This window comes from Vulpes vulpes, chromosome 4 (genome assembly GCF_048418805.1).
Source record: "Vulpes vulpes isolate BD-2025 chromosome 4, VulVul3, whole genome shotgun sequence".
Classification (NCBI taxonomy): domain Eukaryota; kingdom Metazoa; phylum Chordata; class Mammalia; order Carnivora; family Canidae; genus Vulpes; species Vulpes vulpes.
Window position 1 is genome coordinate 131,346,613 of NC_132783.1, and position 25,356 is coordinate 131,371,968.

At 41.8% G+C, this 25,356-nt stretch overlaps 1 protein-coding gene across 2 annotated transcripts in view; it reads right to left on the reverse strand.

Moving 5' to 3' along the window:
- Positions 1 to 747: 747 nt before the first annotated feature.
- Positions 748 to 25,356, reverse strand: part of SPEF2 (sperm flagellar 2) — a 164,484-nt gene continuing 139,875 nt past the window's right edge. For both annotated transcript variants that reach the window (XM_072757106.1, XM_026016694.2), the window contains 5 exons: positions 22,092 to 22,184; positions 15,392 to 15,571; positions 7,256 to 7,495; positions 6,936 to 7,058; positions 748 to 947 (listed from right to left, as the gene is read on the reverse strand). In XM_072757106.1, coding sequence (XP_072613207.1) covers positions 858 to 947; positions 6,936 to 7,058; positions 7,256 to 7,495; positions 15,392 to 15,571; positions 22,092 to 22,184 — 726 coding nt within the window. In that variant the 3' untranslated portion in view covers positions 748 to 857. The remainder of the gene's footprint in view (positions 948 to 6,935; positions 7,059 to 7,255; positions 7,496 to 15,391; positions 15,572 to 22,091; positions 22,185 to 25,356) is intronic.

Genomic DNA, 25,356 nt, shown 5'->3' on the forward strand with positions numbered 1-25,356 from the left:
ATGACTGAGGTTTGGATTCTGGGGGATGATGGGAATGGAAATTTCATTGTTAGCCTCTATAATACCCACAAACTAATGGAAATGGTTGAATCATCCAAGGATTGACAGTAGATGGAGGAGGCTGAGATCTGAGGCCCTCCAATATTTGGAGGTTGAGTGAAAAAGGAGGATCCAGAAGCCAGGGAGCCTCAGAAGGAGCAGCCAGGAGGGATGGAGATCAAGCAGGGGTTTCACATAAGGCCCACCACTGAGAATACATTATCACTCACAAATTTTTTTTTTTGTCTTGAGATAAGTATCACTGGCTTTGAGTCACTACTTTACACAAGTAAAAAGATATAATTGTGCAAATACATCTATCTAGATAGGAAACATTATATTCTATTAGGAATAGATGATAGGAGCATGGCAGTACCAGCAGCTGATAACACAATCTTCTCTTCAGCTAGTGGGATGAACCTCAGGACTCTACTGCACATGGAGCAAGAATGATGAAATGTATGTATCAATACTTCCCTGATGTGGAACTTCGGGGGATTTTCACTAAGTTTGCCTAATATAAGTACTTCTCATGGGGACTTTCATGACTTACGTTTGTGTTTATTTTTGAACATATTGTCCTGGTGCCGTCTATTCAGAATCACTTCAAAATGAATTCCTTCTTAGGATTTTTGCTCTGTAATTAAGGTTTATTATAGAATATTCTTTGGGTTAAGGAAGGCCCCTTTTTCATTACTCTTCATAACTTGGTAGGGGTCATTTCTATACTTCTAATGACAACACATATGACAAACACCTTGTTTACATTTCATGTTTGGAAGATCCATTGCCAAATTATAAAAATCACACCCTTGTCTTCATTTCTTTTCCTCTGTAAGTCTTGAAGGAGATCTTTCTCCATCACTTCCTTGTACATGCTCACTCCTTTGGAGAATTATTTTAATATCCTAAGCAAAGAGATACAAAGAGAAGCAACAAAAATTAATTAAGTGATTTAGGCTTAATGATCATCTAATATATGGCAGTGATGAAACAGTGTTTTCATTTTTACTTTTTTCTTTAAGAAAATGGTTTTCTATTTATTTTAAATGTCACTCAGCATCTTACAGGCTGTACCCTTGGAAAGATATCAAAGATCTTGGAGCCTTTGTTTCCTAATTTAATAATGAATAGAACTGTCCTATTATATTAAATAATAGTCGTAAAAAGCAATTATACAGGATTTGGCACATGATGAACAAGCCCAAGTGTTATGTCCCTGTTAATGAATGAACTGTATTAATTTTGTATTAAAGAAAAATCCTAATGCCAAATCAATCATGTCTACAGATTTGTAGAATTTCAGACCAGTAGATTTTTTTTGCAGGGGAGATTGTCCCTTTTTTCCATGTTTTTTTAATATTAGGAATATAATATCTGCTTTTCATCCATTTAAAATACCAGCATCTTACATTTTAAATCACAGATATTGAAAACATAAATTTAAAATATTATCAAAATGTAGAAGGGTACAAACACGTGGAAAATGTAGAATTATATATATGTGGTTTCTTTTCTTCTCCACAATTTTGGGGAAATGTTTTAAGAGTGTAAGTTTCTTTTCTTCAGAGCGGAGTTCCAAAGGTTTCGATTTGACTGAGGTCATTTTACTCATAGAGACATGAGTTAGTTGACTATCTGAGCTGACCCCTGCCAAGTGACACACACATTGCTTATCATAAGTCATGCCAGGAATCAAAGTGAATCATTTTCTTGTGAGACCTTATTCTTTGAAAATACAGATTTCCTGCAGCCAGAGGTCAAACCTGAGTGAACTAAGTGAAAAAGAACATCCACTCACCATTGATCTTTCTGGTCCTATCCACCACAGTTGTTATTAACATATCGCTTTTGAATAGTGTACTTTTGATAACTAATGCTGACTACTGAATGCTCATTTGGGGGTGAAGGAGTGAGCTGACCTGTGATCACCTGACACTCGGCAGCATGGACAAAATCATAAACTCCAGATGTTTAAACCAGCCCTGGGTAAGTTTGCCGTTGAAGTCAGAGGCCATAGTTTTCAATAGCAGGTAATGGGGGATGAGCTGAGAGAGTCTGGAATTGTTTGACATGTGTGCCTTGAAAACACAAGGCACCAAAGCAGCCATCATATTTTGTTATGAAGATAAAGGAGAAGGTTGGGGAATATTTTAAAGTCAGATACCCTGAAGTAATAGTGGGATGAAAATGCCTTCAAGTCATTAATTCCTTCTATTTTTAAACACCTTAATATTTCATATTTTGTCCTCACATAATGGGTCCTGACTCACTTGCTTATAGAAATTCTCCTGTGACATTCGGATTTTAACACTAAAAGATTTATTATTATCTCCTATTGAATGGAAACCCAAATGGTAAGGATGTACAGGTTTACAGGTTTGCTAAAAGTAATTTACATTTGATCAGCATGTGTTCATTATAAGAAACTACATTTATTTGGTTAGTATAGAAAATCATGTATTCACTTACATTTGTAAATATATTGGTCATGGGAAATTGATTCTGTTAACAACCCAGTTACAGTATCCTCATTGATCTTATTACATTTATTTCACCAAAGCATTTTCTTAATAATTTAGGAACATCATTTGAAATGACCTCTTTGTATAAGAACTATGGAAGTTGGGCAGCCCGGGTGGCTCAGCGGTTTAGCTCTGCCTTCAGCCCAGGGTGTGATCCTGGGGACCCGGGATGGAGTCCCATGTCAGGCTTCCTTCATGGAGCCTGCTTCTCCCTCTGCCTGCGTCTCTGCCTCTCTCTCACTCTTTCTGTGTCTCTCATGAATAAATAAATAAATAAAATCTTAAAAAAAAAAAGAACTATGAAAGTAGAAGTTAAATAAATTACTTTAATCGAATGATTATAAAATCCAACACAAAATCTGGATTTTGTGTGACCACACGTGGGGATTTCTGAGACATCGGTTTGGATTCTTTGTCATCATGGCACCACAAACAAATGAAAGCCTTTTCTTTCTTTCCAAAGAGGAGACACTGAATTCAGGAGATGAAATGCCAGCTTATTTATTTATCCACATATAATTTCACATGGCTCAGAAATACTTCCTGGGCACTACAACTACCAGCAAACCAGAAATAGTAGGAAGAGTGATAATAATCATAATGTCTAACATTTATTACCAGGTGCTTTCTACCTGCCAACCACTGAGCTAGGCACTTCGTACATTATCTAATCCATACAGGATCCCTTTGAGGGTCTGGTAATCCTATCTTACAGATAGAGAAACCAAGGCACCATGAGGTCACTTGCCCAAGGTCACACAGTTTGTAGGTGTGAACCCAATCAGTGTGGCTCCTGGGCCCACTCTCTCAACCACAAAGCCAGGCCGCCTCCCAATAGGAGCAAAAATAAAACCTACCAAAATCATTATGAATACTCATTTTTTTCAAATACACATTTTAAAATGTTGCTGCTTCCAAACACAAAGCTGGTAAACACACAGCTATCAGGCAACAACCTTCGCTTCCCACTGTTTATAACAGCAAACAACATTTTAACCTGAAAAACCACATTCTAGCTTTTGCTCTACTTATCTTGAAAGATCTTCAAATAACATCGCTGTGGTTAAAGTTCATTTTAAAATGTGATCTATTTACTTGTACATGGATATCTGGAGCAGCAATGGTGACAGGATGGGTTTGACAGAAACTGAGTCTTTGGAGATTTTTTTTCTCCTTTTCCCTTATTTATTTATTTATTTATTTTCTCTCTCTTTTCTTTTTTGCTTAGCGAAAATGAGAGCAGAGTGTCTTACTGGAAAGGGAAGCGCTTTCAGTTTAGAGTATCGAGGCTTCGGCTTTTTAGGTGACAGTCTCAGCTCTCTGATCGACGGTCATAGGGATGAGTCCTAGGCGGCTCTCGACCGGGGGTGGAGGGGCAGGGAGGAGGGTGGGGGTGCGGGCACAGGGTCCGAGGCCGCTGACCCTGCAGAAGCCCTCGGGCAACGAAGGAATGGACAGACTGGTGACAGGCCAACCGGCTTCCCGCTGTCGAGGGTCAGGCCGTGCTGGTCCTGGGACTCCCTGGAGGTGGGACCCCCCGCGCCAGCTGGCTCTCAGCCAGCTGCATGTTTGCAGCACACATGGGGGGGTGCGCAGAATGTGTGGACAGGGTGCTGGAGGTCAGTATGTAGGAGAGCTCCTGGGACCGAGTAGGCCGCGGCCCCACGTCCTGGCAGACATCCCACCTTGCTGGAGACAGAGCTGCGAGGCCAGCACCGGGGATGGGGGTGTGGGGCTGCGGGGGTACTGCAGGTGATCAGATTCCTTCCAAAATGCGAGAAATAATACATCAGTTAAAAAGAGCCCCATGGACTCTCGCTTTCCCTAGGAGTCAGAACACCTTTTCAAGGGGCTGTCTCAAAGGCAGTCATCCACTGGCTGTTTACTTTTCTGGGGAAAATGCTGAATAGACTCTTCTCTGCAAGTTAATTATATCTAGTCTGGCCAGAGTAAAGATGCTCCCAAAATCATCTGACTTCGTAAGGAGGAAATAATTGCGGCATCACCTTATGTTCCTACTGGTTCTTGGTAATATAAGATGAATTCTAACATATGGACTTCTAAGGGGTTTCAAAAAATTATCTGACAGGTTCAAAATGAGAGGGCTATTCCCTGAAACATAGAACAGCCATGTAGGATGAGATGTAGTCAAGGTGATGTGCCTCTGGAATCTACCTTACACAGAATGATGCTGGCTCAGAAGAAAGCAAGAAAGGAGGGTAGGTCCCCACAACTGGAGACTCTCTCCCATCCTCTCTCACCCTCTTCTCTCCATCCCTTTGTCTAGTTCCGGTGTGCTCTGTCCCCACTAATTCTAGGGTCACACTGACCTATGCCCTCCTCCTCCCAAGTGGGGAAAGGAGCTAGTCTTTATTAAATGAAAATCTGAGGTATGAGAAACCAAAAAGGGACATGTAACATATCAGTTTTGATCCAAACAGTAAATGTTTGTGGAACGTATGAGTATAGCAACTTGGAATAATTGCTAACCACGTTTCCAGATATTTTAGCCTATTTATATAAAGAGACACAACTTTTTAAGAGCTCTATTACATGTAGACACATAATGATATGATATGGTGAAGATACAAGGAAAAAAAAAGCACTTTGGGATGAAGATGCTGATGTCACATCACACCCTTGCTCAGAAGCCAACTAGCTCCCCTTCCTCCCACGTAGCCCTGAGTCCACGCCTTTGCACCCACCTCTCCTTTTCCCTGTGATGCTGTTCTCTCTCCACCCCGACAGCAAATCCATGTACACCTCATCTCCTGTCCCTCCACTTTCAACAATCCTGGCTACCTTTGAAGACTCAGCTTCTAGGAAAAAAACATGTCCTATGTTTTGAATTCCTATAATGTGCTTGGGTGGCTTACCTTCTATCATTCTCTTGTAATTCTTGCATGTAAAAATTCTGTTGCAAACAGAAGTGGAATTTGTTTCAGAGTGGAAACTAAATTTCGTACTTCTTTTGTCTCTCATGGAAACTTATATTACTAGCCTTAGTAGTAAGTGCTCAGTAGTGAAGAGTAATTGTAAGAGCCGTCACTGCTGAAGTATCTGCTGAGTGTCTGGAACCATGCCATATGCTTCCTATGCATGATCTCATTTAATTCTACCACAATCCTTTGAGTAGGAATGGCTGTTATTCCCATTTAACAGATGAGAAAGCCGAGACGAAGAGAAAGTTAAAGTCGGATATCAAGTAAGTAGTATACCCGAGATTCAGTCCCATGACTCCTGAGTTCTTAAATGCTATCATCACACTTCACTACTAGATGAGAGTCTGTTAGCTTGTTGGAATCCATCTCAGTGATTTGACCAACATAGGCCATAGAATCTCCATGTAAAAAGAAAGATCCGCGGTTTAGAACAAACAAATTTGGGTCTGAAGATATTCAAGTCACAGTAGTCTCACTTCTGGGCATGGAAGCTTATCACTGAGAAGTCAGGAGAAATGCATCTGAGATCACCTTCATTTTATCAAAGTGAAAGTGCTTTTATCTTAAACGCAGCAAATGCTTTATAGTCCAATAAACAACTAACAGGAGCCAAATAAGGAGATTTCATAGGGCCAAACTGCTATGGGAAGGGGTTGCACGCTTACTCCACTGTTAAAGGGGGTCTGCCTCTGTCTGCCTTAGCCCTTGCTGTAGGACACCTGGCACCATCCTGGTGGATGCACGTCCAGCACGTGTGGTACAGACTTGTCGGGTTACTGTGAACTCTGGGAGGCAGCTCTTCTTTTCTTGCTTCCCTCCTTCTGAGTTGGTCCAGTCTCTCTGGGTTTTGTCCTCAGTTTCTCCATCTTGCCCAGTGTTTCCCTGACGGAACTGCCAGCCAGTCTTTTGTGTGCACTGTCACCATAATGCACTACACCAACGATGCATGATTAGAGTGCAGTGACGATGTCGGCACTTGGTGGGGGTCATAGTCTCCTTAGCTCTCTTTGGCAAAGGGGGATTCTAGTCTCCATACTCCTCAGTCATGAGCTAGTCATCAGAAGGCTGAAATGATCTGGAACACTAATACTGCCACTCACTCAACTTTAATCTCATCTACTCCAGCCTTCTGTTGTAGGTCCAAGGTAGCCCTGACGAGGCTGATGAGGCATGCGTGATGAGGCAGCTCCATAATGCTGAGAGTATCATCCATGCAACTGCTAGCTACCTCTACTCTCCCGGACCTTGCTGCCCTCTGTGTATCATGGTCTGGCCTGTCTGAGCTGGTGCTATTACCACTTTAGCTTCTCCTAACCTTGGTTTGGCCAACTTCAGCTTTCCCCCCGTCTCTGTCGTCCCCACAGGAGTTGTCCCACCATGTCCTGATCCTGAGCTCAGCCGAATTAGGACACCTTTGGGTAATACTCACAGGGATTTTATAGTCTGAATAATTTGAAATCAGGTCTTGAATAAAAGGATGCTTCAAGAGAACAGCAACTTCAACTGGCTCCAGATTCTTGGCACCTAGGTCTTGAAATACTTTTACGAAGTTCTTTAAAGAAGAAAAAAAAATGAAGTTAATTAACTTTCTGATCCTGCAGATGTTAAACCTTATTTTCCTTAGTAAAGGAATTTTGCCATAATTTCTATACAATGAGAAATTTTAGAGCACTTCCAGGAAACTATGTTAAACTTGAGGTAACTTTTCTTATGTACAGACTGTCCCTTTTATGAAAGAATTTAACCAACCTCTGAGTAAGTGTTCTCTATCTGTAGGTGGCTGGCGAATCTGTTAGCATCCTGTACTTCTTTTCCTCCTTGGAACACTTTGAGTAGTCTTTCCAGGGATATCTTTTCAGTGTTTGCATTCTCAGGGATTTCTACTTCCTTTTCCTCCCTGTCTTCTTTTAATTCTCCTTCCTCATGCATGAAGTTTCCCTCGAGTTCAGGATACTCCTCAACTGGACTCGCATCAGTCAAGGAGGAGGTCTGCATGATTAAATGAAGAGAATATGAAGTCAGGCTGAAGTCTTTCCAATAGTGGAGACATTGAGAACACACCGATGTTGCCATATACTTTTCATGCAATGGAATGATGGTGCCTCCCACAACCTAGCCAGAGTATAGATGAGAATGTGCTAGCTGCACTGGAGATCACACCAAGGTTCTAGACCAGTTTTGCCTGTAGGTTACAGATGCCTTGTGTGAGGTGTGTGTCTTAATGTCTTACCTCCATACATGCTTTGGCTTACTACCACTGCTAGGTGCTTTCCTCCATAAAGTGGACACTGGAGTGAATTAGTGTAACTGGTGTCAGATTTCTACACATGGATGTCAACTTTTAAAAGGATTTGCTTTGGAAATTGACTGTAGTTGAGAGCTTATGGCAAGTTAATTGCTAAAGCTTGATCGATTACAAGAGCTTCAGAAACATTTGCATGCTAGAGGTTAAACCCAACTAAACATTCAGAAGGCAAGACAAAAAACAAATTGAACGCAGAAAGTCAGGTGGGATTGTTATGGCTGCTCCTTGAAATGTCGCCAAGAGCCATGAAGTCAGCCACTGGCCCTGTGAGTATGGGAAACAGTACATTATTTCTGGTGTAATTTCTTGTTTATCAAAAGCTTAAAAAATATTCCTGCCTGCTGAACCTGTAACTACAGGTCTAGGAATTGACTGTAAAGAAATATCTGTGTCCAGGAAGACTTTTGTATATGGATGTTTGTTAAGCGTTACTGACAGTAAACACAGAAAATCTGCAATCCAAAAGTGGGGAGTGGTGAATAAATTATAGTATATTTCTGTGGTGAAATACCATATTGCCATGAAAATCGTAGTTTAGAAGAATACTTAGTGACATGAGGAAGCACTCATGGAATAAGTGCAAAATGAAAACAACATAAAATAATAAATACACTAGGATCTTCATTTTCTTATCTATAAATGCTTATTAGTCAAAAAAAGAAAGACACGGTAGAGTTAACAATGGTTACTCCCGGTAGGTAGTGAAACAGGTGATGTCTTTTTCACTTAGTTTTGTACTTTCCAAATACTCTACAGATTTGTATTTGTTGTATTTCCTGTGATAAATGTGTATATGTGTGTGTGTGTGTGTTTCATGACAAAATAATTGATATTTGATGATTTGCCTTGGAAAAATGGGTGTTTTTAGAATTCTGATAGGCCAGATGTCAGAAAACACCTGAATACTGATTCTGTTTCCCAAGAAAGGAAAAATGCTAAATTTAGGCTTTAAATAAAAGGAGCATTCATCAAGACAGTGTGGTACTGGCACAAAAACAGACACATAGATCAATGGAACAGAATAGAGAACCCAGAAGTGGACCCTGAAATGTATGGTCATCTAATATTCGATAAAGGAGGAAAGACTATCCATTGGAAGAAAGACAGTCTCTTCAATAAATGGTGCTGGGAAAATTGGACATCCACATGCAGAAGAATGAAACCAGACCACTCTCTTTCACCATACACAAAGATAAACTCAAAATGGATGAGAGATCTAAATGTGAGACAAGAGTCCATCAAAATCATAGAAGAGAACACAGGCAACACCCTCTTTGAACTCGGCCACAGTAACTTCTTGCAAGATACATCCACAAAGGCAAAAGAAACAAAAGCAAAAATGAACTATTGGGACTTCATCAAGATAAGAAGCTTTTGCACAGCAAAGGATACAGTCAACAAAACTAAAAGACAACCTACAGAATGGGAGAAGATATTTGCAAATGACATATCAGATAAAGGGCTAGTTTCCAAAATCTATAAAGAACTTATTAAACTCAACACCAAAGAAACAAACAATCCAATCATGAAATGGGCAAAAGACATGAAGAGAAATCTCACAGAGGAAGACATGGACATGGCCAACATGCACATGAGAAAATGCTCTGCATCACTTGCGATCAGGGAAGTACAAATCAAAACCACAATGAGATACCACCTCACACCAGTGAGAATGGGGAACATTAACAAGGCAGGAAACAACAAATGTTGGAGAGGATGCGGAGAAAAGGGAGCCCTCTTACACTGTTGGTGGGAATGTGAACTGGTGCAGCCACTCTGGAAAACTGTGTGGAGGTTCCTCAAAGAGTTAAAAATAGACCTGCCCTACGACCCAGCAATTGCACTGTTGGGGATTTACCCCAAAGATTCAGATGCAATGAAACGTCGGGACACCTGCACCCCGATGTTTCTATCAGCAATGGCCACAATAGCCAAACTGTGGAAGGAGCCTCGGTGTCCATCGAAAGATGATGGATAAAGAAGATGTGGTTTATGTATACAATGGAATATTACTCAGCAATTAGAAACGACAAATACCCACCATTTGCTTCAACGTGGATGGAACTGGAGGGTATTATGCTGAGTGAAATAAGTCAATCGGAGAAGGACAAACAGTGTATGTTCTCATTCATTTGGGGAATATGAATAATAGTGAAAGGGAATATAAAGGAAGGGAAAAGAAATGTTGGGAAATATCAGGAAGGGAGACAGAACATAAAGACTCCTAACTCGGGGAAACGAACTAGGGGTGGTGGAAGGGGAGGAGGGCGGGTGTTGGAGGGGAATGGGTGACGGGCACTGAGGTGGACACTTGACGGGATGAGCACTGGGTGTTTTTCTGTATGTTGGTAAATTGAACACCAATAAAAATTAATTAAAAAAAAAAGGAGCATTCCAGTTCTATAAATATTCACTTCAGTAGAAGTATTAGGTGCAAGTTAATTAATCATGCACATTCTTTCCAAATAGTTATAAAAGTCCCATGTATAAAAAGTTTTATGATACAGCAGCGAATTAAGCCTCTGATAGTTGCCAATCCCTTTAGGAGATTTGTAAGGGTCGTGAGCAGTGTAATGAAGACAGGTTTCATTTGCCCTAGCTCTGTGTTTCTATATCCTTCAGTAAATTGTGAATTTAAACTAATGTAAGAGAGAGAGAGAGAAAGAGAGAGACAGAATGCTTTGCCAGGTGAAAGTTTTGGAATTAAGTATAAATATCTCTATCTATCTATCATCATCTATCTTCTATCACCCATCTGTTCAACCTTTTCTCTATTTTAAATATAGATAATAGTGAAAGGGAATATAAGGGAAGGGAGAAGAAATGTGTGGGAAATATCAGAAAGGGAGACAGAACATACAGACTCCTAACACGGGGAAACCAACTAGGGGTGGTGGAAGGGCGGGGGGTGGAGGTGAATGGGTAACGGGCACTGAGGGGGGCACTTGACGGGATGAGCACTGGGTGTTATTCTGTATGTTGGTAAATTGAACACCAATAAAAAATAAATTTATTATAAAAAATAAAAAATAAAAAAAAACACACAGTGAAAAAAAAATTGAAATGTTACATTGCAAAAATGTGAAACTAGCCTTTCTCTGTCCACCTAGGAGTCTTGGGGATCATTACACTGGCTACTAATCAATGATTTCCCAGGGCAACAGAATATTTAGTGTAGTGAAATGTACACAATCAAGATGTAAGACATCTTGCTGAGTGGTGTAGGATAAATGGATTCCTACCCAGACTGAAGCATAAATGCTGCATGGACATGATAAAGATAGAACCTGCAGGTGAGCAAATGACTAGTCAGATTAGACAAGCAGGTGATAAGTGATACCTAAATTAAACAGAGAAAGAGCCCTGTCTCTCTGCAGTATTTCCATAATTAAAGAGGGATTAATTTTTCTGAGACCCAATATAATCATCATGGGACAAATGAACTGTTACCAAAAGGTAATGATTTAAACATTTGAAATTTTAATGAGGAATCCTTATTAATGTTAGAGCATACTTTTGCTATTTTTGCTCTTTTTGTTCTCCATAGGGTTGGGACAGAGTAGATTTAATGGTTCAGTGAGAGGGCAAGAAGAGAGGGGAAGGTGAGATGGGAATCGAAGGAGCCAGATTAGCTTCCTGACCAGACTGTGGAGAGTGCAAGGAGGCTCTCTTCACTAGACATCTCTGAAAGACCACAATTTTGAATGTGGATGAATGAACAAAGCAAGCAATGCCAATTCGAAGAAAAGCCAGTACTCCTGAATGAGCAATTACTAGCAGCATCAAAACTCTGTGTGAGTCACATTATCATCTGAGCAGCAGGACAGACTGTGCCGTAGCAAACACGATGTCCCATTCAGTTACTCTCAGAGGCTCAAAGTCTCTCCAAAAATGTGTCCCCAGAATGGTGCCTGCCCATGCATTTCTATCACTCACTCATTCCAGTTCCACATCTCAGAGGTCAGTCCTTGGGACTAATGTGGGCAAAGTATCAAAAGAGTAAGATGGAATGTAAATTTATATGTTTCGAACCCCAGCACCTCAAATGCTCTGCCAAGATGCTTTAACAACTTCTTCAAAATGTGGGAGTCTCAAGCTCACAATTTACTGAATTCCTACACCATAACCCCATACCATTAAGCCAGAATGAACTATTTTTCCAAATGACAGCTTACTTTAAGCTTCACTAGGACTAGTGCATACTCATGAATGCTTCGCTCTTGAGCTTCTTCTAAATTACCCAAGCAGCCATGGATTTGAACAGGTCTGTGCCGCACTGAATATAACAGCATGAGTCACAGAAATGGAGTGAAGGAAGAATGAACTGTTGAAGAGCTTTCCAGTTGTTTATGCGGAAAGCAAAAGCAGAGATCTGATTTAATGTCTTGGGAGTGAATGTGGATCCTTTGGAGGTGTTATTTCTGAGCAGGCTCATTCTGGCTTCCTGGGATGAGGTTGCCCAGGAAACTAGAACACAGCAGGAAAGGGCACAGTAACAGAGTAGCATAATTGGAGGCAGGATGGCAAGAACAGGGGCTGAGCAAGAATGAGGGAGGTGGGAGGATCCTGCATCTCAAAAGCTCAAGCTCAGAAAGTTCCCCCAGAGCCAGAACAAGCCTCTGTGTGTGGTCCTTCCCAGGCATGCTCTCTGCCCTCTGCCCGTCAGGCTGGTTCTGTCTCTGTGGTGCAGTGGTTAAGGAGCAGTTCCTGTGCAGTGTCCTTGGACTTTAGAGGAGCTCTGGAGAGAAGCACTTCAGGGGTTTGCTTCCCTGGTGGGGCACTAGCTTCTGTCTGTGGGGACAGAGGGGATGCAGAGCCTTCCTGTGCTAACAAGCCTGGCTGTGACTCACCCAGGCAGCTGTTTGCTGCTATGACAATAGTTCTAGCACATGCTTCCTTTTTGTCTTGGACTTTCCAGCTCATTGCAGTCTCCTGGATCGACTATTGCTTCTGCTGGGAATGTTCGCTCTCTTCCTTTTTACATTGAGGAGACAGGATTCCATTCCTCCTCCCTTCTTTCCCATCATGTTTACAAACATTAATTGAGCACTTTCTATGTGGCAGCTACTGTTGGGAACATAAAGATGGGTAGCATGTTGTCCCCAGTTCAAGGCAGAAATAACTTAGCGGTAGGATTCAACAGACAGACTGCTGCCTGACTTACTGGCTCTTCTTATTTCCCTCCTTTTTCCCCCTACACTCTGCCCTCGATCCTGTGGCCAGATGATTTCCATATATTTTAAGTCAGATAGCCATGTTCCAATAACTTCTCATCTCCTTTCTTGGCAGAGTCAAAGCAAAGGTCCTACAGTGGCCCTCAGGGCCCTCTCCCCCTCATGTTTTTTTTTTTTTTTTTTACTCTCCTCCAGCTCATTCTTCTTCAACTACAATGACTGGTCTTTGGAATTAGGGCTTTGGCATCCACTGCTGTCTTTACACATGATTGCAGTTACCTTGTTCACCTTCCCAGCATTGCAACCCACCTCAACACCTGTATTTTTCCCTATATTATTTTTTTTTCCTGTAGCATTTATTATCATATCACATAGCCTATATGTTACCTATTTTATCCCCACATCAAGGGGATACTACACTACGCAGAAAAGCTGGATAAATATTTGTTGAATAAATGCATGTATGCATGCAGTAGTACTCAGCCCTCTCAGGGAAGATCTGAATATAAGGGGCCCTCGTTGAGAATGCTCAGTGTTGCTCTTGAGTGTCAAGGGGGAGCTTTGTGAATCATCTGGTAGTCGAAAAAGGCCTGGGATACCAGGGCCTTGGACCCTTCAGGATGAGATGAAGGTACTCCAAGTGGGAGCAATAGCAACAGCAAAGATAGGGAAGTGGGAAAGAAGAAGGTGTAGACACTGCTTTTGATCATTAAGACCTTGTGTTAATCTGTCCTTTATACCGTGTTTCTTCCATGTTTGGGACATTTTTCTCCCATTCTTTTTTGCATGGATGGGGGCAATTAGACAGAGTCCCTTGAGGGGTGAAAATTTGGCTTCTTCTGTGTCCCTTGCAGATCACAGGGCTATGCAGAGGGCATGATTTACAAAATTAATTAATTAATTAACTGATTCGCTCAATGAAATTTTTGCTGAACTCTGTATCAGTAATTCGGGTTCAGGGTTGTGGCAGGTTCAGAACAAGATAGATGGCCCCTCCCTGCCCCTAGGGTGCTTAAAGTCTAGAAAAGAAGCTGACCTGAAGAAGTAGTTAGTATGAAGAGTACTGTGTAAGAAGCACAGAATGCTCTGGAAACATATGGAAGGGGGTGCCTGACATCATCTGAAGTCAGGGAAGCTCTCCTGCATGACAGACATTTGACTGAGACCTCCTGGCAGGCCACAATCCATGCCAGGGTTGCCTGAGGGAGGCCCAGCCTATAAGGGGAGACAAGAACATCCCTGGGGAAGTGGGAAATGCAGTCCCAGTAAAGGCAGTTCACATCCAACTCCTTATTTACTTGGGAAAACTGAAACTGGCCTTCTGCTGTCTAAGAAGGCAGAATTCTTGAGTGAAACCAACAGTCCTTGCTATACTTTCTGTCACTGTGTAAAAGTTGAAGTAGCATCTACAGCACGTCGGGCTAGAGTCCTGAGTGGTCAACTTCCTAGGTACCTGTCCAGCCTCACTCTGGCCATGGTAGAAGGGGAAGGGCAACTCTTGTCCATTTGCTCAGGGTCAAAATTCAGGGTTGCATCTAAGAGTCTATTTCTTCCCAGATGTGAAAGCTGTCACAGAAACTTCGCCAAGGTTTTTTTTTTTTTTTTTTTTTTTTTAGGCAATCCAGCATACTGTATTTTGAAAGGCACGTATGAAAGGCAAATAAGTGTGGCTGGGACATCTGGAGAGTTTTTACTAGGCAGTGTCTCTTTCTCTTCTGTGTCCATAAAAGATGGACAGGGAAAAAGCGTTTCATTACAAGGACCACAACTCTGTCCCCAAAGGGTCAAGGGAATACTAAAAAGTCAAAATGGGCACCTAATAAGTACATTAGTTAGCACCCTGTTCTTAGGCTTTTCCAACCAAAAAAGCTAGGGAATGCCAACCCGTTAGAAATCTAAAGGGGAATGTGAGGTTTTATTAGCTATTAAGCTTCTTCGTCCTTGGATGCAGGAGATACAAGGTACCTGTGAATTTCAGGTGGCTGGGTTTTGGCCTGAAATACTATCAGGTGAACATATATGTGGGACGTTTGAGGCCTGAATTTGTTTCACGTAGAATTTCCACATAGTATGACAGACTGGATTGATACCCACTTCTTTTTCATTTATAAGGATCAGCACTTTACGTAAACTAAAGGCTGTCTTTTACAGAACAAACCTGGATTCCATCAAGAAACTTTGAGCAAATTTTGATTTTACTACAAAGGTATATTTTTGGATAGTGAGTCTCTAGTTCTTAATCCAATTGAGTAAAGCTTTATGAAGACCTACTTTGTGTAAAGTGCTGTGTTAGGCACCCAGAAAAATACAAAGATGAAAAAACCAAGCCTCTGTTGTTATAAGTTTAGGAGCCTCTGGCATCCCCCTCCAAACCCCAATGCTAGTCCATTTCTGGAACACGATTACCTTTTCTCCAATAATAGCAATAGTTTCGACTGGTTGGAAGACATGAGTTCCTATGGCCACACTGAGGGCCCTGTAGACCCCTTCCATAGCATCTGGATGGCAAGCAAAATAGAGCAGCATCTGTGTGTAGTCAAGTTGAGGTGGATCCTTCTCATGGTCAGCAAATAGCCTAAAGAAAAACTGCCACACAAGAAGAATTTCAATCAAAGATAAAAGGCTTAAAATGAGTAGTCACTGGATGGACAGGCAATGACGGATCCTTCCAAGAGCTTTGGAATAAGACCACTTTCTGAGGATTGAATCAGTAAATGTAATACATAATGAATGGTATTAACTGAAGAGTATGCTAAGTTAAAAAACAGAATAAGTAAGGCTCACAATTCTAATGTTAAAGAAACTATATGCTAGCATATATAATTATATGCTATATGCTTTGTATCAACAAACTTGTTGATACAAACTTAGGAAAGAATGTGCTTATAAAGGTGGTGGGGACTATATTTTAAGCAGGAAAAGGGAGCTACAGAGCAAGGACCTACCTGTCTATCCTAATCACCACTCTGACAAATTGAGTCTTGACTCCTAAATATAAAGCTTCCACTCTATCTCTGTATGGAGAGCCCCTGGGACTTTAGCCATTAAAATCTTTCAACCAAGGTGCCTGGGTGGCTGAGTTGGTTAAGCATATGCCTTCAGCTCAGGTCATGATCCCAGGGTCCTGGGATTGAGCCCTGGGTCTGATTCCCTGCTCAGCCCAGAGTCTGCTTCTCCCCCTGCTTGTGCTCTCTCTCTCTCTCTCTCTTTTTCAAATACATAAATACAATCGTAAAAAAAAAAAAAAAATCTTTCAACTGGCCAACAGTGCTCTGAACTCCATACTCAACCTGTTGGTAATAACGTGACTTTTTCTACCGTGGATTCGCTCTGGAGGAGTGTGCTAACCACTGAATACCAGTGTTTTTTGGCAATTTCTCTCTCACTCTAAATGACTGAGCTGGCAGTCAGCTCTATAAGGTAGTGTGCTGTGCATCTGGCGGTAAGAAAAGTTGGTGCGTGGGAACCCAATATGCCCTGGGGCAAAGCAGCTCAAACCCTGGGACTCACAGGTCACACCTAAGCAGTAAAGCACCTACGTGGCCCTGCTTGAAGAGGACACTGGCTTCCTTATGAGCTCTTCTCAAACATGTACATTTAATGACCTGGAGAATCTTCTTCTAAAATTTAGATTTTGATTAAGTAGATGGCTCTGGAGTGATATAATGTTCTGCACATACAGTAATCTCTTAGATGCTTCTAACACTACTGGTCCTGGCCTACACATTGAGGTACAAGTGCCCAAATGCCTAGATCCATAGATACCAAGTGCCTAGGCTATTCTCCATTACCTACAATTCTTACAACTATGAACAAATTTGATTAGATGGTTGGGAGAATAAGTTTCTGATACTTGACAAATCCAATAAAAATTTAAATAAAACTCACGTTGATAGGAAACTGCATAAAATCTGTTATGTTACAAAGCAGGAAGGAGTCTTAGAGGTCAATGGAATCTGGAAGTTCATTCATTTAGTCACTTATTTCAAGGTTAACTGAGTCGCAGGTCTGTTATAAGCCAGGCAGAGTTATCCTGAGATGCTTAAAAACACTCTAACGGTAAGGCATCCTTTGGGTTTTTTTCATGATCCAGCTGGTGGGTTCCTTCAGGACTCTGTGTTTTCTTCATCCCTTCTTGCCTCTCAGTTACTTCAGGGATTTCCAGCAGGATTAGGAGTAGAAGGGGGACTGACACTAACAGATAACCACCAAAGGGTCCCTGAGGACCTATCTTCCATTTCTTCCACAGGAATTGTTGAATTCTGCTAGGATTTCCACTGAATTGCCCTTATAAATGCTCTGCAGATGCAATGCATCATTATTTTCATTAACAAAGCTACTGAATATCCTATCTTGAAAAAATATGTGCAAAATGAAATAAGCTGATATTTGGGCTCTTTCTGTAATTACATGGCCTTGATTTTAAGTCAATGGATAGGACATTCATAAAAGGTAAGGCTCGCTGTGTTCCTAAGATTATTTAAAATATCATAGTAGGTAGAATTCTAAGAAACTTTCAAAGGTTCCCACTCTCTGGCATATATATCTTGTATCATCTCTCCTTGTGTGTGCATAGGGCTTGTGGCTGTGACAAGAAATCATTCCCAGAGCATCTGGGTGGCTCAGTTGGTTAAGCATCTGCCTTTGGTTCAGGTCATGATCCCAGGATCCTAGGATCAAGCCTCACCTTGGGCTCCCTGCTCAGCAGGAAGCCTACTTCTCCCTTTCCCTTTGCTGCTCCCCCTGCTTGTGTACCCCCCCTCGCAAATAAATAAATAAAATCTTTTTTTAAAAAAAGAAAATCATTCCCATTTAGTAAGTCACCTTATATAACAAAGATAAAGAGATTTTTGCAGATGTAATTAAGGTCCTTAATCAGTTGATTTTGATTTAATCAAAATGAAGCCTACCATTGGGCCTGACCTAATCAGGTGAGGCCTTAACGGAGAGATTTAAAGCCAGAGAGATGCTTTTCTTCTGGCCATGGAGACTCAAACTGTCCAGCTGTGGAGAGGGCCATGTGGCAGGGAACAACAGGCAGTCTCTTATGGCTGAAATTCTCAATCCTACAACTACATGGATCTGAATCCTGCCAATAATCCATCTTGAAAGGCAGTCTCAGAACCAATCTTGGAATTGGCCTTGGATGAGATTACAATTGCAGCTGATGCCTTGATTTCAGCCTTCTGAGACCTCCAAGCAGAGGACCCATCTAAGCCATGCCTGGACTTCTGATTCACAGAGACTCTGAGCTAATGAATGGGTATTGGCAAGGACTTATTGAACAAATATGATGAGCTAGGTATAGTCCATACCTAGCTCTGAGAATACATTCACTAAGAAAGAGATAAAGATGCCTGCTCTTGATCTCTGTCTTCTAGAAGGGGAAGACAGACAATGAAGAATACATAAAATAAGTCAGGTAAATTAGGTAGTGATTATGGAAACACATGCAAAAGGCAGGTCATGAAAAGAGGAATTAGGAGTGAAGAGTGGGGCAGATTGCACAGCTGAGGAGGTAAAATTTGAACAAAGATTGGAGGGTGTTAGACAGGGAGTATATCCGGGGTGGGAGTGTTACAGGCAGAGGGAATTGCTAAGTCAATGACCTAAGGCAGGGGCATGCCTCACCGGGTTGCTCGTAAGAAGGCCAGGGTAGCTGCAGCAGAGTGCGCTAGGGCACAGCAGGCGATGAGGGGAGGGAGGAACAGGGTCAAGGCCAGGTTAGCTACTTAAGGATTTGGGCTTTTCCTCTGAGTAAAATGCAGAGCCATGGGAGGATATGAGTGGAGGCTGCTATGATCTGAACCAAGACAAGGAGAAGCAGGGAGACCCATCATGTGGCTGTTGCAGTCTTCCAGGGGAGGACGCCTGTGGCTTGTTCCAGTGATGGCCATGGGGCTAGAAGAAGCAGTTTGGTCCTCAGTATATTTTGAGGATAGAACCACCAGGATTTCCTGAGGAATCAAATGTGGGCTTTGAAAAAGAGAGAAGATTTGGGGATGTGTAGTAGGACGTTGGCAATTGGAAGGTCCGAGTTGCCAGTGACTAAGACGGACAGGGCTCTGAGTGAAGATCGGAGCGGTGGGGTGGAGGGGATGGGAGTCCAGGTAGCTAGCTTTGGACACAGAGTTTGAAATATCTACTAGAATATTCAAGTGGAGATGTCAAATGGGCAATTGCATGAAGAAGGTTTACAAGGGAGACCTGAGGTAGAAATAGGCACTTAGGATCTGTTAACAAACAACTAGTGTTTGAAACCTGGCTTCAACACATATTACCAGTCCAAAGTAATAGAAGGATTTCACAGGAAAGGAAGCTGTGGAGAGATTAAGACAACACTTGTGAATTTGAATATGGCAAAATCAAATTGCCTTGTCAATTTATATGGCAATCACTAAGGATTTTTAAATACTGGAGTAGTTGCTCTTGGTATTGAGTGTGTGGGATGCCAGGACATGGCCTGTGGAACCCGGTCAGTCATAATGAAGTATGCCGTTAGTGTCAGGGGACATCACTGTGATTGCGACACGGACATGTCTCAGAGTTCCTTTCTTGGAGGCAATGGGGCCTTTCATCCAGTGCCTGGGACTCTGGGGTCATCCAAGCCCCTGGTCTGTGCTAATGGCTTATGTCCAGGAGCCCCTGCCAGTATGGCTCAGAGGTGGGCCCTGGGTCAGAGAGAGCACAAATGACAAAGCAGGGGCTCTGGGTGGGACCTGAGCCTGTAGTCCAGGGCCTCTCCTTAAGAGGGTAAAGAGCTCCTCAGAGGGAAGGGACCTGATCAGCATCCTACAGTGTGACAGACCTGGGGACAGAGCTCAGGGCTCCTGACCCTCAGAATTCCCTCTTCATGGGGCATTCCATCTCCACCCCCATTTGGTCTTTCCTATTCTAATTACAGCCAAAGGGGTAAAGTTGGTTTGTTGTTTTATCTTTTTTCTTTGCACCCCTTTCTTTAGCATGTTACCCATGAACCATTCTTCAACCAAGTACAGTTAGCGTGGCTGGTTTCTGCTTGGCTAACACATACCCAGGGCTTACTCTGTGCCAATCACTCACTCTGCACAACAACCCTGCCGGAGAGAGATAAAAGTAAACTAAGGCACAGAGGGGTTAGGTAACTTCATCAAGACTTTGAAGCGTACAAGCATTGGAATCTGTGCTTTTAAGCCCAGTTTAAGAGCACTGAGACTAAAAAAAGAAAAAAAAAAAGGCACTGAGACTTACGTAATCCTGAGCACCCAGTGTCTGAGTCATGAGGGGTGGAAAGTGCCACTCCTTTCCATCCTCCGGACATCAGACTGATGCACACTCACACTCCCACACACACGCCAGCCATCCCATCCTTTGCCCCACTGCTTTCTCAGGCTTCATGGTCCTGCCTCTACCGCCAACTTTGTTCTGTTCCTCCAAGCCATTCTCCAGCAGTCTGGGCACCAATAGGTGGCAGCCACTCCCTCCCTTGGCACCCAAAGGCCCTTTCCTGCTTCACTGCCTTGCAGTCCTCAGGGCGCCATCTCAGGGCACAGTCTGCTGGCGTTAGCTGCTGGGTGAGCAACTAAAGGGCTCTACCCTCAGTCAACATTTCTAAAACTTGTGGCTGGAAGGGAAAGTGCTTTGACTTGACATCATATTCAGACTGCCCATTTCTTCACAGAAGAACCTGTTTACTGCTGGCAGATTTTGGCCTCCTGATGGCTTTACAGGGTTGGTCTCCATCCTCCAGTTTCACATTGAAAACTCCCACCACAACCAAGACAAAAAGCTGCTCCTGCACCTGCCAGTCTCGGGTCTTGGACTCTGGTGACGCCTTGACCCCTTTCTCTTACCTGCTCTCCTGCTAGCTCGGGAGAGGTGCTCGGAAACTATGCATCCAATTGAAGGAAACTGTTCACTTTAAGGCCGTAACTGGAGTCACGTACAATCTCTATTGCAGTTTTAAACTGATGGCTGGCTGGAAATTGGACCGTTGATACACCTAGTTTGCTGAGCTGTCTAAATCCCTATTCAACTTTTCTCATATCCTATTGAATTTGGTTGTGTTAGGTATATTTTTATGTTTTAAACACTTCACTGAAGCCAGAGTACTTTACAATATTAAGGTCCTGCTTTCTTTTGTGGGCTCAGGGATAGAGGTTAGTAATATCATTATTGGTAATAATAATATTGATAATAATAATCCAGTGGGTCATGGGCAATACTTATGCAACCCTTGGTATGTTGTACAAGTCAATGAAAGTCAAAGAGGAATAAACAAAAACATATACAGTAGTCCCCATTATCTGTGGTTTTGCTTTCTGTGGTTTCAGTTACCCACGGTCCACTGTGGTCCACCTCAGTCCGGAAGCAGATGATCCTCCTCCTCACAAATCATCGGAGGGTCACTAGTGGCCTAACACTACCTCACAACACCTATGTCATTCATCTCAATTCATCTCATCACACGGGCATTTTATCATCTTACATCATCACAGGAAGAGGGTGAGTACAGCACAAAAAATTTTTTTTGAGAGAGAGAGAAAGGGAGAGAGAGAGAGAGAGACCATAGTCACATAACTTTCATTGCAGAATTATTTTCACAGTTGTTTTATTTTAATATTAACTATCACTGCTCGTCTCTCACTGTGCCTAATTTATAAGTTTAACTTATAAAAACAGTATATATAGGGTTTGGTACTATTCACAATTTCAGGTATACGACTGGGGTCTTGGGATGTATCATACCCAAGGGGGGATTGCTGTGTTGGTAACATAACAGTTCTTATCCTAAGCTTTTAGAATTGGAAGGACACTCAGGGCAAATATGTCAAGTAACAGCTTACTTTGACAGATGAGAAAAGTGAGACCCGAGGGATTATGAAAATTGTTCAAGATCATACAGAGAGTTAACAGTGGGACTCTGTTTAAGATTTTGGTCCCTCCCTCCTCCCCCCAAAATTTTCTGTGCTGCCACCTTATGAACATTAAAGTCTACATTCTAGGGATACAACAAAGGAACTGGAGGCGGGGGTGATGGAATCCAAAACAAATTACACGAGTGGAAGAAAAGACAGAAATTAGCAGTGTTTTAGTAGTGAATTTTTTAAAGGATCTCAGCAATTACCTCTGTAAGATGCTCTTGCCTATTGAACGGCAGAGGTTCAAGAGGATTTTCTGGAATTTTTATATATTCATCTCCTGTAAACCACAGACCAGCCTATACAAAAAATAAAAATGAAAATTATTAAAGTAGCATTCCTCTAAAAGCCACAGGGATTGAATCCATCTTGTTCAACACTCTAAGAGTAGTGGTCTCCAAAATATGGGGTTAAAAACCAGGGGAAACAGGAGAAAATACTAGAACTTCCATTTATACATATTTTTGATATCACTCTTATATAATTTTTATTCTTAAATATTTGATAATATAAATAATGTATTAGTGCAGTAGTACACATGCATAATTTATAAATTAAAACCCACATATTGGGGATATTAGCTATATCTTAGCTGTCAGAGCATGTGATGAAGTTTGGAGGTCACTGCCCTGATTTTGCCTGCATGGCAACATTCTGGAGGGGTCTTCACTCATAACACTAGCTCACATTCCACACGTCCTGTTCATATGACTATCTATTCTCAGAGCCTAGCGTGGTGCCAGAAAAATCTTTGTGAGTGAATGACTGACTCAAAAGCTCAATGGCCTGCTTTTTAATGACATCCCTCTTTCTCAACCCATATGTGATACCAATTATCGAAACCTTCGATTTCTATTTGGCAATGAATTTCCCTTCTCTTCCTTCCCTCTAACCCTACTCCTGCCATCTTGGGGAAGAGCCTCTTTCCCGTCACAGGCCACCCCCGTAAGCTCCAAACTGTTTTCATCTCTAGTCTCCTTCTTATTCGTTTCAGCTTGTACCATGAAACCATATCAATTTCTTCAAGACTTTAATTTGTCATATTCTCTGCTTGGAACCATTTCCTGTTCTTGCTCTTCCATTCACATCATCCCTCCTACCTGGTGACTTCCTGTCCACCCATGTAAACCTGCACATCTCTCTGGGCTCCATTCTGATCACATCACCTTAGAGATGCCTTCCTTGATCTTGCTTCTGAATTCCAGTTTGATGTGTCTACACCACACAATGGACTTTTAGTCCATTGTGGTGCCACTCATGTTTGCTATTGAGCATCAGGTATAAATTCCTTGGGTTTAAAGAATACATCATGCCAACCTTAATTTTTGTACATGGTAAGCACTTCATATGCATATGCATTTTTTTCCCAGGTTTAGCTCTCTTACCATCTTCCAGAGTGATAACATACTCTCAGCACCGTTGACAAGAGCCCCTATCTTGCCTAACCTGACTCTGGCCTATGTTCTATGCTTTCTTTCCTTCTAAGTATCACCTGTGCTTTGAGAGAAGGCTGGAATGGCTTTAGGTAACTTGTAAGGGGATGAAGCTCCCAAAGTTTCAAATGGAGGTTCTTTCATTTGGAACAAAGGAGATGTTGGCCACATGGAACCCTGTGAGAGAGAAGACTCAGAAGAAACTTAAGATCCAGTATGGGCTCGAGCTTTGAATATGCTTTTGCACTGAAGAGACCCTTGCCCAATAGCTAATCCATGGAAGGTAAGTACTACTCAATGGGAGGATAGAGAGATGAGGAACATAGGTAAGGAGTATGATGGAGCACCAAAGTTCAGAATTACTCTCCTGCTTTAAAACAACAAGAAAAACGAACAAGATATCTGAATTTTTTTCTGATATTAGACAATAGGCAACATAAGAGAGTAATTCTTGAACTGAAGGAAGTAACCAAGGAGTCCTTTCAGTGTTTTAGCCTGGAGGGAGTTCCCAGGCTGTAGTGCCAGGAGAGACATCCAAATAGAGCCTGGTGGTCTCTCTGAGTTGAGAAGATAGATTTTGTTGTTGAGGGAGGACAAGATGGCTAGAATTTTCAGGACAGAATACTAGTGATATACTGAGAGGGAGAGCAAGCCCAAAGATTCACAGATGGATTTTCGTAAGTCTTGACTCGCCAATCTGGTGATGTGTGTTTGTGGAAGATACCATAAGCTGGAGAGAGAACCACAAGAAAGGAGTAAGCTGAACAATTCCTGAGCCTCACATGGGGCTGGGAGGAAGAGTCCATGTCACCACCAGGCAGAGTGGAATGATCTCCTCAAACATAAGCATTGGAGAGAGCCCTCAGGAGATAACTACCTTAGCAGTGGGAACTGATTAGCCCTCACCTAAAGGCCACACTGGACCCAGCCTTACAAATATTGTTGTAACCTTGAAAGGATAAAAGTGATTCCACGTAGCACCCACCAGTGTAAGAATCACAATGTCTGGCATCCAATATAAAGTTACTAAGTATACAAAAAAAAAGCCATATTACACGCCCATAGAACACCAATCAATAACAACAAACACAAAAATGACTCAGATGATAGAATGAATACAGAAGGATATTCCTTCAGCTGTTCTAAATATATTTCATTTGTTCATGGAGATAGGGAAAAAAACATGCACATGAAGAGAGAAATGAAAGATATAAAATAGAAACAACTTGAACTACTAGAGACAAAAAAATCAATATCTGAAATGAAAAATACACTGCATGGTATTAATAACAGATTCAGCTTTGCAGAGGAAATGATCAGTGAACTCGAAGACCTAGGAATAGAAATGAATACAAAGTAAAGCAAAGAGAAAAAAAGACAAAAAAAAAAAAAATGAACCAAACATCAGTGACCCGTGGGACAGCAAGGACATGACTGGATTTTGAGAAGGGGTGGGTGTGCAGAAAAAGTATTTAAGAAAAAAAGAAATCCTGAAAAGTTTCCAATCTGACCAGAATGGCAAAACCCATGGAAATTCAAGAGCTCAGTGAACCAAGCAGAAGAAACATGAAGAAAACCACACAAAGAAACACAATAATCAAATTGCTGGAAACCGGGAGCAAAGGGGAAATATTAAAAGAAGCTAGAAGGGAAAAAAGAAATAGAGATTGGATCCCAATTCCTCCTACCATTTCTCAGCCATTGCATAAATGGTATTGCACAAATGAGAACACTGTGTATTTCTCACACAAGAGGGCCACATTAGAAAGGAAAAAAAATAACCTGACTGGAAAACAACTTAAGATTTTTAAAAAGTCATCCGTGAAAATTTTAGCAATATGAAATGTTAAACGTAAACCTGGATAGTAGGGTTTAAATTAATAAAGCAAGGTTGTGTCAACCATATCCTGCCTCACTGAATTATTAAGTGATTTTTCCTTAAAAGATGGAAATGTCCCTTGTGCTCTCTTGCTAAAACATGGTCTGCTATAGGAAAAATATTAGGGTTTGAACCTGACAGCCAAGAAAGAATTCTTGA